Raw genomic sequence first — 17,348 nt, 5'->3', positions numbered from 1 at the left:
AGATTATTTAGCATTGGTACGAATCTTCAGATCTAAAACTTTTCAACTCTACACACATTAACCACTAGTGGTTGATAATTACTAAAACAGTTTACCGTAGCAATGCAAAAAGGTATGGTGCTCTTGCATTTGTCACACATGACTTCCGTCTCAGGTAATTTATTTTTGCAATAAGGACAAGGTGTCAATGGCTCGTTCTCAGCTTCAGGATCCTTTGTCTTTGGAGCCTTCCTCACAATCGCTTCAATTTTCTTGCTACAGTTGGCATGGATTTGCGTTTGGTATTCAGGCCGCATAAAGTTGAACGCTGCATGCTTCAGTCCGGCTCTATGGCATTCTATTACCGTCGATGTTGAAATTGGAACGATATCTGAAATGGAATTAGGCCATTTGAGAGAATGGAATTTGTTCGGTGGCAATTATGCTCCTTTTGTTCGAATTGAATTCTTCACCATCATGAAGAAGAACATCCTTCCTGACACTTGGATAACCTTGTCAGGTCTTCCGGTGTTGTCGACGTTGTCTCTTGTCCTCTACCTCTGTAGCCTCCAGGCGTCGATCGGCGTCCTAAAGCAAAGCCAACCAAGCAAATTGAAGCACCTTGTAACAAGTGGTCAAAGCATATCGACGATGGACTAACTTTACCTACGATAATTCCTCCTAGGAAAAATGAATCAGCAGAACCGGTCATGCTATGATCGAAACAACTACATCACCGCAGCGTATTATTGTTCAAATTATGTTCAGAAGGACCCAGGGATCTCGTCTTTCCAATGAGTGACAAAGTCAGTTTGTATCAAGTTTGAATGGCATAGTTGATTCACCCCATGTTCACCGTGTGTTGTCGTAATTCATTTCTTGGCAAACACCTGAAGAAATATAATTGAAAAAATTATTTTTAATCAATAACAGGATCCCATCTATGTCCTGCTAGCGCCCAATAATATGCAGGCAATGTCACTTTATCTTAAATTCATGTTGAGGTTTTTCCCAGTCTTTAATCGGTTTTTTCTCCATTTTTGAATTATTTATTCAATGAGCACATCTCCACGAGTCCTTCGATGCGCCTCATGATTTTATATCCTCCTGGATTAATTCCTGATCGTTTTCTAATTTTTTTCTATTTTTTTCTGATTTTTTCCGATTTTTTCCCAATTTTTGAAAATATTTTTGACTTGTGCCGCCCCTGGATGAGTGCGGGGCCCCGAAAATTAATTGTCCGCCCCTATTTCGTCGGGTGATGACGTCACGCGGCATGTCACGTGGTCAGGTCACGTGACCGCACTCGCCGATACAGCTAGCGCCATGTGGCGGAATTTTCGTGAACTAAAATCCCAAGTTTCTTGCCCCTTGACGTCAGGCAATGTGATGCGTGAAAGAGAGGTAAAAGGGTCAATACTTTTACGGTTTCCCTCGAGCGCTCGGAGCCGAAGGGGTCAATACTTTTCCGGTTTTCCTCGGACGCTCGGAGGCGGTCGTCGTTCTTCGGCGGTTTTCCTCGGACGCTCGGAGGCGGTCGTCGTTCTTCGGCGGTTTTCCTCGGACGGTGCGGTCAATACTTTTACGGTTTCCCTCGAGCGCTCGGAGCCGAAGGGGTCAATACTTTTCCGGTTTTCCTCGGACGCTTGGAGGCGGTCGTCGTTCTTCGGCGGTTTTCCTCGGACGCTCGGAGGCGGTCGTCGTTCTTCGGCGGTTTTCCTCGGACGGTGCGGTCAATACTTTTACGGTTTTCCTCGAGCGCTCGGAGCCGAAGGGGTCAATACTTTTCCGGTTTTCCTCGGACGCTCGGAGGCGGTCGTCGTTCTTCGGCGGTTTTCCTCGGACGCTCGGAGGCGGTCGTCGTTCTTCGGCGGTTTTCCTCGGACGCTCGGGTGCGGTCAATACTTTTGCGGGTTCTCTCGCCCGGGAAAAACCGCAAAAGTATTGACCATTATACCTCTCTTTCACGCATCACATTGCCTGACGTCAAGGGGCAAGAAACCTGGGATTTTAGTTCACGAAAATTCCGCCACATGGCGCTAGCTGTATCGGCGAGTGCGGTCACGTGACCTGACCACGTGCGTCATCACGTGACCAAATAGGGGCGGACAATTAATTTACCGCGCCCGCACCCCTCCAGGGGCGGCACAAATGAAAAATATTTTTAAAAACTGGGAAAAAATTGTTAAAATTCGGAAAAAATTAGAAGACAATTAGAAAACAATTAGGAATACACCTGGGATGGTTTGACTCTGATTCATGAACCGGAGATGAAGGAAAAAATCTGAATAATTCTGGAAGAATGGGGAAAAGCAGGGAAAAATGGGGGAAAGCAGGGACAAACGAGAAAACAATAAAGATTCACAAAAATTGAGCTGTGAAATATTCTTCTGTATTTTCTGAGCATCAAAACACGATTCTCACACTTGGAAATTGAAGTACAACCAAAAGTAATCGAGATAATCCAATTTATTAGCTTTTCTGAGTAATGAACTAGCGGTAACTTGATTAAGTCGAACGGTGCAGATTCCGAGTAGATCGATTGGCATGCGAAATGGACAGAGAACGACCCAAGGACATCTCAGAATACGTATATTCTTCTCATTTGATGCACGGTAGAAGTGCCAGAATCTCCTTCTCTGAACTGAAATTAGAAACAAAGAAAATTGAAGCACTGCTGCTTTGCTATCACCCTCCGAAGGCTAAGATCCAAACACCCTACCTACTCGCTTGTTCGATAGCAATCCTAAATTTGATAAAGAAATGCTTCAAGGAGATTTTTTTTCCACACTCCGTTGTCTGGATGCTGGTCAATCGAGCCGTGCCTCGACAAAGTCTCTTTTTCATCAGAACCCAACTGAGAGGGCAGTTTGTCGAGGTAAGGATGATACCGAACAAGTGGCACATAGATATCAGCTCACAGTCCTTCACTTAGGTGTGTCTCGATGTAACAAATTTCATCAGATTTTATAGTCCAACCATATAGGTTTCGTGTTCGCTATGGAACCACGTTTTGGTTTATGGGCCTGTGGAAAGATGTAGACATCGATTTTTGCAAATAGAATCTTCAATATTAAGTAGAGGCCTCAACTTCTTCTTCGGTATAACTTCGTCGCTACATTCTCCTCCTCTGGGTAGGTCTACGATCCTTTGCTTTGAGCATATCCGTGTACGAAACACTGAAATGTATGTATAACACGAAATAAAAGCTTAAACCAAAATAAAGATCATGTTGATAATTTTTCACCTAAGATACCGATATTCTCAACTTATTTAACACACTTTTACCTAACTCTCTCTCGCTCTGCTGTGGTTAGTTTGTTATTAATGGCTTTTTGTAAAGTTATTTATAGGGTTACATTCGGACTTTTACCCAACAGGTAGAGTTGCTGATGAATTCTATGGAGTGGGATGCGCGTCTCTCGCGAATTTCGACAGTTTTCCGTGTCAACTTGAAGTTCGAAACATAAAACATCAAATTATTCTTGCCATATGTTCGAAGAGTCTCTTTCTAGCATCTCGTTGTTGTCCACTATAATTCGAGCTCCAAAGAACCGTTCTTTATGAAGTTCACTTGATCTGTTATCGATGAACGTATAAAATGTACAATATGTACGTACGTACATTTATCAAAATTTTGTAGAGTCTAAATACCATATGGTATTTAATATTGGCGATTTATTTGTTAATGTGCAAAGATTTTTTAATCAAGGGAAACAACTTGATCGGTTATACCTTTCTGAAAAAAGATAATGAAAATAAAGTCGATGAAGAAACGGGGCAAAACTGAGATGTAAGTTAATAAATTATTCTCAGTAGTGGCGTTTCATTGAAATCCATAAATAAACTGGTTTCTGATTGACAACATGCTGTGATGACAGATTTTGACAATTCATCAAAACCCTGTACTCAAACATACATAAAAAATAGTTCCCTAAAAATTATGCGAATATTGGATTAACGTACGTACGTACATACCACGGTATTCCTCGCTATTATCACGTGCTTATTAATGCCAGCTCTGTGTACGACAATGCGGTAAATATTCTATCAAACTTGACCATAACCATATATTAGTTGGGATTTTTGAGAACTGCACAATTCTTATATGAAAACTATGAACGAGGCAATTTCGCGTATTTCCTCTCATAGAAATTCAGAAACTAACAGTCGTAATCTCTTAAGTAGATGTTTATAGCACTGCCCTAGTTGTTGATTTATTAATGTCAATCGGTCACCTGAAAAATTCAGATATTAGACAATACTCTGTGTCTACTCGTATCGCATTACCAACTTTGAAGAAGAACTACATTCATATCTATCCGTGAAATAGCATAGATAAGAATTCACAGATATTGATGAAGATATTCCAATAACTTGTGAATGTGTACATAAATACATATACAAACCTATTACAATGGTAATAATCACTTGCATAATTACTGTGAAGTTATTGATAATTTATACAAGTGTACTTGCAATTATAGATGAGGTGACGTTCAGTGGTGCCATGCGGAAGAAATCAATCAGTTTCATATTTGCATCTCTCTGTCTATGGGGCGTCATTACTTACTTTCTCTTTCTTGATCGCCCAATCGGAAGAGAATACAATAAGGTATTTTAACTGCGCAAATTGAAACCTCTAAGCTCTTATGAATTTTCACTCGCCATGTCGTAAGTGTTACTTTTAATTTCCAGGACAACATTGAAGGGCAAATTGACGACATAGAAAAAAAAGTAAAGCAGCAATTCGCTGAAAACAAGAAATTCATCCAAGCATTAAAACATAATTTAAAGGATCAGAGTAAGTTGAAGTGATCTAGAATTTCCAAGTTATTATTTTATCTCTATCCACTCATCGAGATGCACTTGTAATTTTTAGAGAAATCTAAAGATGCCATATCAGCTATTCTGGTCCAAAATCTTGACAATAACGAACCAGCAAAGGAGCTTGTCGATAAAATGGATCGCCAACCTCGACCTATACCTGACCAAGAAAAAAATCGCAAGGCAAGTTTAGAATAGACAATATATCATCGTCATTTAACATTCTGAATCTGTCAGCAGGTAGATGAAATCAAACACACAGTGTCGGACAAGTTTCTTCCTAACGGTAACCCTGTAATAGCAGTTTTAGTTTTCTCTTGCAATCGAATAACTGTCCAGAGATGTCTTGACCAACTCATAAGTCTGAGACCCAGTGCTGAGCAATTTCCAATTATTGTCAGCCAGGACTGTGATCACGAACCAACTTCAACCATTATCCAGAGCTATGGGGAACAGATCACGCACATCAGAGTTAGTCTATTAAGTATTTGTTAAAGTTTGATGGACTGTAATAGACGTCTGTTTATCTCATTTCTTCAACTTTTCAGCAACCGGATCAGAGGGACATAGATGTTCCTCCGAAAGAAAAGAAATTTAAAGGTTATTTTAAAATAGCCCGCCATTATGGATGGGCGTTGAATCAAGTGTTCTTGGAATTTGGATATGAAACAGCAATCGTCGTGGAAGGTATAAATTAATGATATTTCACCTGCCACAAGAAATATGTGTAGTGATTCTGTTTTGATTCTTACATGACTTTGATTTCAGATGATTTAGACGTGGCTCCAGACTTCTTCGAATACTTTTCTGGCACCTATCCTTTACTGATGAGAGACAGTACTCTGTGGTGTATTTCAGCATGGAACGACAATGGAAAATCTGAATTGATCGACGAAAACGGCCATGATTTGCTTTACCGAACAGATTTCTTTCCTGGTCTTGGATGGATGTTGACCAAAGATACCTGGATGGAATTGGGACCAAAATGGCCCAAGTCGTGAGTTTTATTATTATTGTTATTGCTGTTATTATTACTTTTGCTGTTGCTGTTGCTGTTGCTGTTGCTGTTGCTGCTGCTTCCGCTGCTGCTGCTGCTGTTGTTGTTGTTGTTGTTGTTGTTGTTGTCGTTGTCGTTGTTTTTGTTGTTGTTGTTATTTTAAGCCGATTCTTACAGTCAGCAAGCTTCTACATAATGCGACTTTTGGCAGATACTGGGATGACTGGATTCGGAAACCTGAACAAAGAAAAGACAGGGCTTGTATTCGACCCGAATTATCCAGGACAATGACCTTTGGAAAAATTGGGGTTAGCAAGTAAGTTTAATTTTTACCGGATGTAACGTTACTCGATATTCAAACTCCCAGCCGTAAAAAAAATCGTTATTAAAAATGCTTGATCCTTTCAGCGGTTTGTTCTTTGAGAAGCATTTAAGGTTTATTAAGCTTAACGACGTATTTGTGCCTTTTACCAAAATGAATTTAACCTATTTATTAAAAGTAAGTAGAAATTGAATCTATGATATTCGTTAAAAAAAACTCCAACATGTATAAAAAAAAACGAACTATGTTTGAAGGATAATTATGACATGGCCTTTGTGAATGAGGTGTATCGGTCAAGGGTAGTGAATTATACGGAATTGAAAAAGGACGCCATACAAAACCCAGGTCCTGTAAGAATCACCTATCATACACGGCAAGCATATAAAAATACCGCCAAAATGTTGGGTCTTATGGACGATTTTAGGGTGAGCCGCTAACTCTTGTGATATTTGTTCATTATTTTTAAATGCGAAGCTTTCATTGATAGGGCGTGACATTTTTTTTCAGAGTGGCGTACCTCGGACGAGCTACCGTGGGGTAGTGACGTTTTTCTACAAGGGACGTAGAGTGCATTTGGCACCTAACGCAAATTGGGCCGGTTACGATATAACCTGGAGCTAACACAGAGCTCCGTGTGCTTTGAAAATGATTTCTAACACAACATTTTGAGTGATTAGCCAGTTGGCCGCTATAAAGATTCAAATGTACACCGACTCATTGATTATTATCACAAAAGTCTTCGCTCACCCGTACCGAGGGATTTTGCGGTCTCGTGCTACTCTTCCCGAAGCGCCATTGATTTTTTTTTTCTTTCTTCAACTATAAGCAACATCGACTCACTGATTATTATACAGATAGCCAAAAGCGATATTATATGAATGTGCCGTGAGGAAGAAAAATTATTCTTTAGATCGGTTGTAGTCGATAACGGTGTCCATGCTTGGGTTTTCTTTGGTGACTTTTCTTAGGATCTTATGACGACCCAATACTTTTTTTTCTCAGTTCGTGTTATTATTCAAATAACTATGTATGACGTCATCCTTCCAATTATTAATCGTAACATAATTTCGATATCTAGATACGAATTATACTCAACATAATCGTTCGTATCGTTCATAGCAGAGAGTCGTTTTCACGTTCCTTGTTATAGGTATGAGTTACGCGCATACAACACAACACAATACAACACAACACAATAAATAGGTATACATAATACTTACAAGTATGACTATTTATATAAGATTTCGAAAAAAAAACAAGAAAGAAAAAAATCTAATGGCAATATAAACAACTACATCAGACCTGTTGTAAATGAAAATTGTATCTATCATTGACTTGGTCATTATTTTAAATATTAATTAACGTACCGATTAAGGTGCACGTTGTTGCAGTTTAGCAGTACGTACATATATTCTATAAGCATAGTTACAATATTATTATACATACATATTGTAATTAAAATCTTTTACAGAAAAAGTAAGCGAGTTGAAGAAAAACGAAATGATGAAATTATCAGTCAAATTATAAAGTAAATCAAATACCGTTGTATAGCTAGGTATATTATTAATCAAAAAGTGAGAAATATATCAATTAATTGAAAATTTTCTGATAAAAAACCAAAAGCCAAATAAAAGATATATGGATTCAAACGAAATGCATGTCGGAAATTTGTTTTATTACACCATTTCGGTTTGATAATTTCAGGGAGAATCTTGGAAAAGATTTGGACCCGCGATACTGGTAAAGCTTCGCGGACGATGTACGTACCGTACGCATTGTATCGATCTGAGGCGGTGTCAGCTTGCAGTTATGAGTTTGAAACGTGGTACAGACTTCGTTCAAAGTGTACAATTTATAATAATAATTTATAATCAAGTCGAATACGTTACGCGAGAAGGCTCTCGAAATTTTATTTTGCTCGTCCAGATCGCGATAATAATTCTACCATAGATATTCCATACATCTCGTAGAATTTGTATCATATAATTTGTCTGGTTTGCGGGGAATCAAAATCGGCGCGCGATCAATAGGTAGTTGCGTAAATCATTATCCCAAAAATTGATCGCGGGATTGCGCCGGATTTCTCAATTGCTCGTCGCGGTGCACGACGATCCATGCAGGGTGTAAAGTAAAATAGGTCGTACATGGATCGAAATCATACTTGCCGCATGCACGTGCGGCGCAATTAAATCTGTAACTCTGCGATCGAAAGTGGGAAGAGGATGAGACAAACAATAACGGGATTCTATACAGCGGTCGCAGGGGATCCTCCTAAGTTTCACGGTCGTTCAACGATTAGCCGTGCTTTTATTCCCCCGTCAGCCAACACTTGGTTATACGCTAATTCGTAAACACCCTTCGTATTACATTGGAACGCGCATTACACGCCTACAGATTCGCCCCAAATTTCATTTGGCTTACATCAAATTCGTTCATCCATTTAGCGCGAATCCTTCCTGCAGCGTTACCTAAATGCAACGAGGAAAACTGCAGATATATCCAGTCAAACCAATTAGTTCCTTTTCTATTTTCTCTATAATTTTATCAGTTCTATCGAGAATGTAGAGTCGCACTTTTCCTTTTTTTTTTTTTCATTACTACGCCGCGTCTTTTTATACTTTATTATAGATATATTTGTCCAGGTTTTACGGATATTCGACAATAACTTCGCATTACCATTTACGCTTTTCTTCTAACAAGAGACATTGTCAAAATTTATATGCACCCCAATTTTATACTTATATGATACAATTCGACGCCGACAGACATATCGTAATATTTACCGACTCGCTACGAACCCCACGAAGACAAGTCAAGTGAATAAGCCCAAACTAATATCGATTTAATTAATTCTGGATTTATTAAAATCTGTCACATGACGCGTATCGCCCCTTACAATATGCCATCGTACACTATAGGTATACAATGCATAACATCATCGGATCACTCGTATAACAATATGCTTGTTCTGCATATCCCGATAAAGTATATTGACTGCAAAAAATGAGCAAATTATCAAAAAATCTAATCAGGCAGAGGATCTAATTGTTTCAAGGATATTCGACCTCGGAATAAAAAATAGCGAAATAAAATAAAATAATCAGATATGAAATAATATGATACAACATAATGTAATATAATGTAATAGAACATCATTCCTTTGACATAGTATAATATAACGTAACATAATATAACACAACGAAATGTAATTGAATGAAACTTTGAGCAGATGCGAAAAACTACAAAAATAAAAAAACCAAACGATTGCTCCGTCCGCTAAGATGACGGTGGTCGACACTTTTAGTATTTCTGTTTTTCAGATTTTCTACGAGCGCGGTATAAATTGAGGGATCCGACGAAAAGGGGAAATTGCGAGGAAAAATCAGAAGCACCTTATGTTGCGGGGGTGGAGTCGGAAACGCCTACGGTATTTCATCCCTTGGTTTTCTCCAATGGGAGAAGAGCTTCCCCTGTAAACGGACGAACCGGAGCTACGCAATTCGGAGGGAAAATTGAAGGGGTCGGATGTATCTTCCCTCCCCTTTTATATTCCGTCCAAAAGCTTTCGACGATACGCTGCGGATCGAAATAACGATTCGAAAGGGGCGGTTCGTTTGGGGTATCTGATCCCTGGCGAAAATTAATGTAATGTATTACATGTTATATATAATATGTATATATAACATATGTATCTACGTGTGCGTATGTACCTACGTACATTTTGTCTGCAACGTGTCGCAAAAATTTGTGAATTAGTTTGAACCGGGTGACAGAACTGGGATGAGCGCGGAGTAAAAATTATTATTGTACGCAAAGTTGGTGTATTTGTTTTTTTTTTAATGTAATGAAGATGGATGTGCGGTGTAATTTCATATGGTGTAAGTTATAGAGTGCCGTTGCTTGAAAAAAGATTTTCAAAGAAGTGAACCGGGAAATATTATTCAATATATTCATTAATAATTGCGCAGCTTTTCTTTGAGTGCAGAATTATAGAGAAAAACAGATATTGGCAGTCAAATATGAGCTACCCAGCTGATTCCTTATGGGAAATTAACGGAAGCCAACAATCGGTGAGTGAAATTGGAAAATAAACGTGTGGGAGATTAAAAACGCGAACTATTCGTTATTCCAAAGCTGAATAATAATTAAAAACGTACTCCCCGACGCGACGATCTCGGACGGAGTGAAATTTTTCCTCAGAAAATCCACAGAATTCATCGAATCCGAATTCCATATTATAATTGTCAAAATATATTGACGTTTGTATACGTATACCTTTATGTACATACTCTTATATCGGGAAATAAAATCTTCTGGCCGATGAAACATGCATTTTATTATTTCGGTGAATTTTCAAATTATACTATACATAAATTTTCCGAAGATCTATCGTATAATTTCATTTGTTCGCTCTTTCAGAGACGCTATTAAAGTATAGGTATACAATCATCAATACATACTCATAGATATATGCGCAACGGCCATTGATCCGCTTGAGTTTCGCCCCAAATCCGTCGCTCTTAAAATTTTTTGAAGTATAAAAATTTCACATCTATTCCAGAGTATGAATAGTGGCGGAGATTTTTACTTGGGAAATAAGGAGAACTAACTTGATTTCCGATTGCAATTAAATTGCGATATTTCAACCGCGAAGAGTCAAATATGATAAATGAATATCGAGTTGAACGGGGTGAGGCGTTTATATAGTGACCCGGGCGATAATATGGTGTTCGAAACCAAAGCAGGATATTGAACAAATTTTCACAAAAAAATTATACAGGGTGTCGATTGGGAGAACGTGATATACTGCGGTGGTATTGAATTTCCTCTAGTTATGGAAGCGTTGTGGTCATTCGAAGGTCAACTTTGAGTTTTTCACTAGGTTGGTGCATTTTTTCCGGGAATCGAAAGTGCGTTTCATTTAGAGTAAAAAAGTAATCATCAGCTGCGCTTCAGACTCAAAACTGATAGCTAATCAGATGTTTGAAGAATAGAAGGCAACAGAAACGCAAAGATGGTTGAGGGAAGTGTAAAGCATCAATTGCAATCGTACTTCGTTCAAGGTACACAATCTAATGGACCGAAGTACAGAAACTTTTTGGCACCAAAAGGATGGTTGACCGGCTCACTTTGTAGTATAATTTTAGCTCGGCGAGCATTGGGTATATGTATAGACAGCATCATTGTCGAAAAATATAAAACTCAATTGGAGGATTTGCAGATTATTTCTCCGGATCTGACTTCTTTGTAGATTTTCACTTGCACGCGGCGAGGATACGTTATATGTAGAAGATAAGGTTTATCAAAAAGTACCGACCACAACTAAGAATATCCGCTCATCCTATAATGTACCAAACATCCCCACTCCATGCTCGTTGATGCAGCTTATTACTTCCCTTAACCATCTTATGTATTTTCTATTGCCTCTTAAATTTTTTTAAACGTCTGATCAGCCATCAGTATTGAGTCAGTAGCGGACGCGTACTTTTCTTACTCGGAATCAAACTCACTTTCGATTTTCCGGACGAAGCATGCACAATCCTATTGAAAAAATCAAAGTCAATTTTCAAGTGATCTCAACACCTCTATCTAACAAAAGTTCAATCAATGACGCTGTATCGCGTCCCCCTTGAGACCCCACAACTTTTGTCTGAAAATTCGTTTGATATCCTGCTTTGCTTTCGAACAAATCTGCCGGGTGGTGAAACGCATCACCCTATACGCGGTATACGTAGGTATACCTATATTGTGGCGCCGGACGAGGTGCCGGAGCAGAGATTTACGGTGTTTCTTGAAAAACCAGCGATACTTACAATCGCGATTCCGTTAATATTTTAACATTCTTTCGTTCGCCTGCGTCAGGTAATCACATCGGAAATGCCTGCACAGTACGCTGGAACTGCAGAACTGGGAAGTTACCCGGTTTGGGAAAGTTCGATGTTGTATCCGCCGCCGCCTCCGCAACAACCGCATATCAACGAACACGGACTTTACAGACAACCCTGTACCCTGATTCACCAAAGGTATAACAACAGTCAATGCAGAATTATTATCGTTGAGTTGAAAAATGAAAATCATTATACCGAATAACTTGTACTGGTATGTATAGTATATGGGTGTATGCATATGGTATTATACGTACGTTATTATGCATGCTATACAATGATTATAACGATGAGACGATCGTTTTTCATTCGCAACAATTATATTGCAAAGTCGATACACACCGAACGGTCGCTCTCCAAATCTTCCATCGTCAACGACGAAGAAACCTCGTCGTCGCGTTGCCACTGTCTCCCAAAGAAGAGCGGCAAACATTAGAGAAAGACGCAGAATGTTCAATTTAAACGAAGCGTTTGACAAGCTGCGGAGAAAGGTGAGCCTTACATTCCATACCCTTGTGTTATACATGTATGTATGTATATTGGACTGACTTACACTTTTTGAGATTAATTTGACGATCGTGTAGCTAATTCCAATATAATCTTCACAGGTACCGACGTTTGCTTACGAAAAACGTCTGTCCAGAATTGAGACACTTCGCTTAGCGATAACGTATATCGCATTTATGGGAGAATTGCTCGGGCTCGATGCAAACAGCCCGAAGCAAGATTATATCCCGAGAGAATATTATCTGCCTAATTAGAAAGGAAAAGAGGATTACGATATACGTCACTGTATGCATAGAAGCGGAAGATAATAATTATACTATACCATACCAATATACCTACTACATAGGTATATACAATTATACTTATACGCTCGTATCCGGATATGAAAAATCACAAAGGGTCTTCCATATTATACAATATCGACTGATATCAGTGAATCGTACAACGATGATTATTCGATGATGAGTCGTACGCGTACCTGGTACACTGTATATACCACGCATATGTATATCGTGTTATCAAGTACGTACATACCTATACGTATACATATACTATTTATATCGTTGAGTCGGTAAAAGAATTAAATTTAGTTGTCACAAAATAAAAATTCATTTGGGATCCGCACGCACGGGCTATAAGCAGACACTCGATGTCGTGCCTGTTATACGTACCTACACGTGTATCTGGCGATGGGATTTATTCAAAGACATCGATCCGATGTCTTTCCATTTTTTCGACTTTCGGACAGAAAATGAAAATCATCGGAGTGCAGTATTTATTCGTGAAAATTCCGCGAGCTCAAAAGTCCAATTGAATGACATTAGATCATTTCAACAATCTTCTCGAACGGAAGGAATAACTTTTGTTATACGATAATTTGTTAGGATATCTTCATTCAGTTGTCAAACTCGTATTTGTGAACTTCGAATAAATCAAAAACTAAAGCTCTAACATTCGATTCAAAAATACAAATAATATTTTTTCAACTTGCACATCATCATGGGGTCGCGAATGCTAGCGCTACCCCTCGGAGTTTGGATAAATCAACTTATCTTTATTCCCATCCCTTACCGGCGCCCGGTCGTATGCACGTCGCACTACTTCTCCGTTTCATCCCCTCGGATCGCCTGATGTCGGGCACTGCGCTTCGATCAATATTTTCTCCATTGGCTAAGGTCTGACGGCATTATTTCACAATACCACACGTATATTGATAGTACCAAGAAGTAGCATCTGGTAAAATGCAGAAAAAGATTTTTAGTTTTGAATCGAAAGATATGCTGAATGTCAGTCTGCATGTAAGCATGATTCAAAAAGACTACTCGCTATTATGAAAGTGAATGGGAGACATTAAAAAAGCCGAGTTATCGTTTATGTTCATTCATCATTCGATTTCAACATCTAACAATTCAGAAAACGATGAGTATGCCTTTCCCAATCGGTGTAACTGAAGGGAAAGTGTCCCCTTCCTATTATGCTGTAAAAAGATATACGATTTTTCGTTCATTTCAAAATTAAATAACCCGACGGTTCATCGGTGAGCGAGAAAATTGGAAATTCGATCGACTGTCATCGATTACATTTTGAGATCTTGATATGGATCGATTCTTTCAATGATTTTAGTAATCCGATCGATGTTGTGTCTATGGGATGATGATGATAAAAGTAAAAGAAAACCCTAACTGTGAGATTCACTCGTTTTGTACGTCATACATGACTTATGCACATACAAATTTATCGTAGCAAATAATTAGAAAAAAGTTGTTTTATTTAACAGATACAATTCTCATTAAGTTTCTTTCGATAACATGTTATTATTACTATAATTAATATCTGATCTCAATTTACCCGATACGAGAACGTTATTTTATTTCGGTTTTTCACTGATTTGTTTTTCTCCATCACCTTACTCAAATCAGATTTTGAAAGCCTTTTTTTAAGAGTGAGGTGAAGAAGAAGCTAAGAATCTCGAAGTCACTCTCCGTTTAAAACGATCGTACATGCATCGTATAATATGACATTTGCGACGTAATCAATTCTCACTATTTTCTTCCTACTTTTACTATAGGTATATTTGATCGGTAATAGCTGATGTGAGAATGTTGCACCTACAGATCAAGTCTTATTACAGGTACATGATACTTATAACGTGAGAATCGTAACGTAATTACAATGAATTGTGTAGCAAGGAACCCCCTAACTTGCGCAGATTTAGTAAAATTTCTTCGCCTGTGCATCTTTACTGTCCCTGTAAACGATAAAAAGTAACAGTTAACATTACATGTGACGCAAAGATTTCGGCTTGGATTCGAAATTGTTTATTTGAATAAATTTCACCTGTAAATGTTATATCCTAGCAAAATCACCAACTGTACTGCAAAGAAGATAAAGAACAGCGTTGTCGACAGACAATTCCCCGTTCGGCAATCCTTGTTACCCATGTCCAGTTTGACATGAGTTTGCTCGATGTCCCTTTTGACCGTATTTAGACCGTCTCGCATCTCTGAGATCAGTGACTGGTAATCGTATCCCATTGGCTGAACCTAAAGGATGCAACCTTTTGTTATTTCTGCCAATCGGGGGAGCTGAATCATTTTTTTATGCCAAATATAAATTATCTCAGCAACCCTTGAGATACCTGAGCCGTTGGAGCGCGTGCCTGATTGTTCAAGATAGTGTCAGCTTTGGAGTGAACTTCGCCAACAAATGATTTGATCTCTCTGGCAGTGTTAAGAATAACATTTTGATTATTAAGGACAGCATCTACTTCCTGCCGTCTTATAGTGTCAATTAACTGTATTGGTTGGCCAGGTTGTCCACCACTCGCAGCTTGTATTCCTGCAATAAGCGTTACACAAAATTTTCAATAAATTGTAACGAGATATGATTCGAGTAGAAATTATTATCTGTTATCAATAAAATACTTCTCTGTACTAACCACCAACTTGGAGCTGCCCTATTAAGCTCAAAGTTTGCTCCTGTCTACCGACGACCTCGTCTAATTTTTTGTTCAGTCCTCTCAGAGCATCAAACATCTGGCTCTGGCCAGAAAATATTTGACGCAACTCTCGCTGGTTATCAGTCTCGAACCATTCGTCAAATTCTTCCTTCGGAACCTGTTCATCTGGATGATCTCTATGGAGGTTTATTCGTTGTTACATGGAGACAATAGCCGTACGACAGCAAAATTCTTTTTCATTCGAATCTGAAGAGGAAAAATCGATTACTCACCTGCGATACTCTTCTTTTTGCTGCTCAAGTTTCTTTTGGTAATCCTGATATTCCTGACCAAGCTTGAGTTCTTCTTCGCTCGATATTTTACGACCACTGTCACCTGCCGTCTGACCAGGTGGGTGCAGAGAAGTAGTCAAGAAGTGTAGAACATCATGATCGTCCGCCAGACCACCTCAAGTCAGAGAACGGTAATTTGAGTATCTCAATTACATAATGTAATTAAAAAGATTGAAACTGTATGACTGATAAAAACATACCGGTAGCAGCGGACACCCCAAAGTGACCGTTCTTTGGTAGATTTACGTTCTCTGCACGAAGACACATCTCAAAATCTTGCTCGTTGTTTGTCATCCCGTTATGGAAAAGTACCTGTCAATAGAATACCGTACAGTAGCTCAGCTAACAAGATTGCCTATCTTTCATATCACGTGTCCGGTTTAATTATGCGATACTCACAGTCAATGTGTTCTTGTAATATTCAATTTTGGCACGAGTCGGGAACGGCTTATTACGAAAATCGCGTAAGCAACCAGCCAAAAGTTGTGTAGTTCCATCACTAAAATTAAAATATAGAAGATATTAATTGTACGTTGAAAAAAGTTAATTTATGGTCATAATTCGTAATCACTTACTTTGCATGATCGAAAAGCTTGGTACCATCGTTAAGAACAGCCATAATGTAGGGATTATTATGTTTATTGTCGTTGTCAAACGAGTCAAAGAATAATCCCAGGCCATTCCATTGATCTGAGCTACCAAAAACTGGACCGTCGTAAGCTCCTTTTGCTGTAGTGTACCAAAAAGCTAAACCATCCGCGCCGATTCTCCCGCGACCAGTTACGCGAAAAACAATATTGACCTCCCACCAGTCAAAATTTGTCGGCTGCTTTGTCCATATGGCTCCTAATTTTGAAAAACAGCATCTGATAAATCGTGTTGATGATATTTCATGATTAACATGAAACACATTTGACAATGCTCAAAGCTTTCACTATAAATAAGCTTCGGTCTTACCTTTCTGACTACGAAGGGATGGGGCAACTCTCACGTTTTCGGCACTGGCAATTGCATCTACGAATGATCAATTGTTCATTAAAATAAAATTAGAGACGTACAATTCAGAAGTGGAACAGAACATCACAGCTAAAGGTACGCAGAACGATTTACGACACAGTATCTTATGAGAATTGTACGATATGGTTAATTATTTTTTGAAGATAGCAAATCCATACGGTAGATTATCGTGTTGTAGATGGATGAGTTGGTACAGTGCAGAAATATTGAATACTTACTTCCACCGTATTCCCAAAAAGGCACCGTCCCGTCTTTTTGTGCAAGATATGGAGGTTTGAACGAATATTTATACTCAAATTTCTGATGAGGATTTTGTGCGAAAACAGCTGTTAGACAAATTATTGTAACAACAATTGAGGGCCACCTCACCTCTGCCGCCATTTTCATTTTCAAGTGCGCGAATTGGTTCCTATGGAGTAGTACGGTGTCTCTACTACCTCAATTTTTCCGGAGTCCATGAACCCTTTCCGCATACGATTAGCTGTTCGCATGGAAAACCTTCGAGTTGGATTGTCCTCATTGG

General features: G+C 38.8%; 5 protein-coding genes across 12 annotated transcripts in view; 2 read left to right on the top strand and 3 right to left on the bottom strand.

The window, feature by feature from the left end:
* LOC125501811 (WD repeat-containing protein 19-like) overlaps positions 1-17,348 on the bottom strand; it is a 130,681-nt gene that overhangs the window by 1,167 nt on the left and 112,166 nt on the right. For 2 of the 5 annotated variants that reach the window (XM_048658715.1, XM_048658714.1), the window contains one exon: positions 96-370. In XM_048658715.1, coding sequence (XP_048514672.1) covers positions 96-296 — 201 coding nt within the window. In that variant the 5' untranslated portion in view covers positions 297-370. Of the gene's footprint in view, positions 1-95; positions 371-452; positions 568-645; positions 1,174-17,348 lie in introns of those variants that run through there. The other 3 variants (XM_048658712.1, XM_048658713.1, XM_048658711.1) reach the window with 3 other exon arrangements.
* On the bottom strand, positions 2,350-3,261 carry LOC105686903. The gene is made up of 2 exons (XM_012402147.3): positions 2,706-3,261; positions 2,350-2,623 (listed from the first exon to the last, which is right to left on the bottom strand). The coding sequence occupies exons 1-2, from the start codon at positions 2,884-2,886 to the stop codon at positions 2,400-2,402; spliced, it is 405 nt and encodes a 134-aa protein (XP_012257570.2). The 5' UTR covers positions 2,887-3,261; the 3' UTR covers positions 2,350-2,399.
* LOC105686902 (alpha-1,3-mannosyl-glycoprotein 2-beta-N-acetylglucosaminyltransferase) lies at positions 3,362-7,601 on the top strand. Of its 4 annotated transcripts, none has more exons than XM_012402146.3 (11): positions 3,362-3,772; positions 4,467-4,594; positions 4,678-4,783; positions 4,862-4,989; positions 5,047-5,277; positions 5,355-5,493; positions 5,575-5,803; positions 6,015-6,119; positions 6,212-6,302; positions 6,380-6,550; positions 6,633-7,601. In XM_012402146.3, the coding sequence occupies exons 2-11, from the start codon at positions 4,490-4,492 to the stop codon at positions 6,744-6,746; spliced, it is 1,419 nt and encodes a 472-aa protein (XP_012257569.2). In that variant the 5' UTR covers positions 3,362-3,772; positions 4,467-4,489; the 3' UTR covers positions 6,747-7,601. The 4 variants fall into 4 exon arrangements, with proteins under 4 accessions (XP_012257569.2, XP_048514633.1, XP_020708458.2 ...); XM_048658676.1 differs by having other exon boundaries at positions 5,044-5,277; XM_020852799.2 differs by having other exon boundaries at positions 3,362-4,017; positions 5,044-5,277.
* On the top strand, positions 9,762-13,468 carry LOC105686811 (protein Fer3). Its single transcript, XM_048658707.1, has 5 exons — positions 9,762-10,003; positions 10,094-10,195; positions 11,988-12,148; positions 12,342-12,501; positions 12,619-13,468. The coding sequence occupies exons 1-5, from the start codon at positions 9,980-9,982 to the stop codon at positions 12,769-12,771; spliced, it is 600 nt and encodes a 199-aa protein (XP_048514664.1). The 5' UTR covers positions 9,762-9,979; the 3' UTR covers positions 12,772-13,468.
* Positions 14,265-17,323, bottom strand: LOC105686822 (protein ERGIC-53). Its single transcript, XM_012401960.4, has 10 exons — positions 17,044-17,323; positions 16,766-16,822; positions 16,384-16,654; positions 16,208-16,307; positions 16,009-16,120; positions 15,749-15,923; positions 15,456-15,652; positions 15,156-15,355; positions 14,855-15,060; positions 14,265-14,765 (listed from the first exon to the last, which is right to left on the bottom strand). The coding sequence occupies exons 1-10, from the start codon at positions 17,210-17,212 to the stop codon at positions 14,729-14,731; spliced, it is 1,524 nt and encodes a 507-aa protein (XP_012257383.2). The 5' UTR covers positions 17,213-17,323; the 3' UTR covers positions 14,265-14,728.

This window comes from Athalia rosae, chromosome 7 (genome assembly GCF_917208135.1).
Source record: "Athalia rosae chromosome 7, iyAthRosa1.1, whole genome shotgun sequence".
Taxonomy (NCBI): Eukaryota; Metazoa; Arthropoda; class Insecta; order Hymenoptera; family Athaliidae; genus Athalia; species Athalia rosae.
Note: the sequence above shows the minus strand (reverse complement) of the source record. Positions and strands in the feature narration are given on the sequence as shown.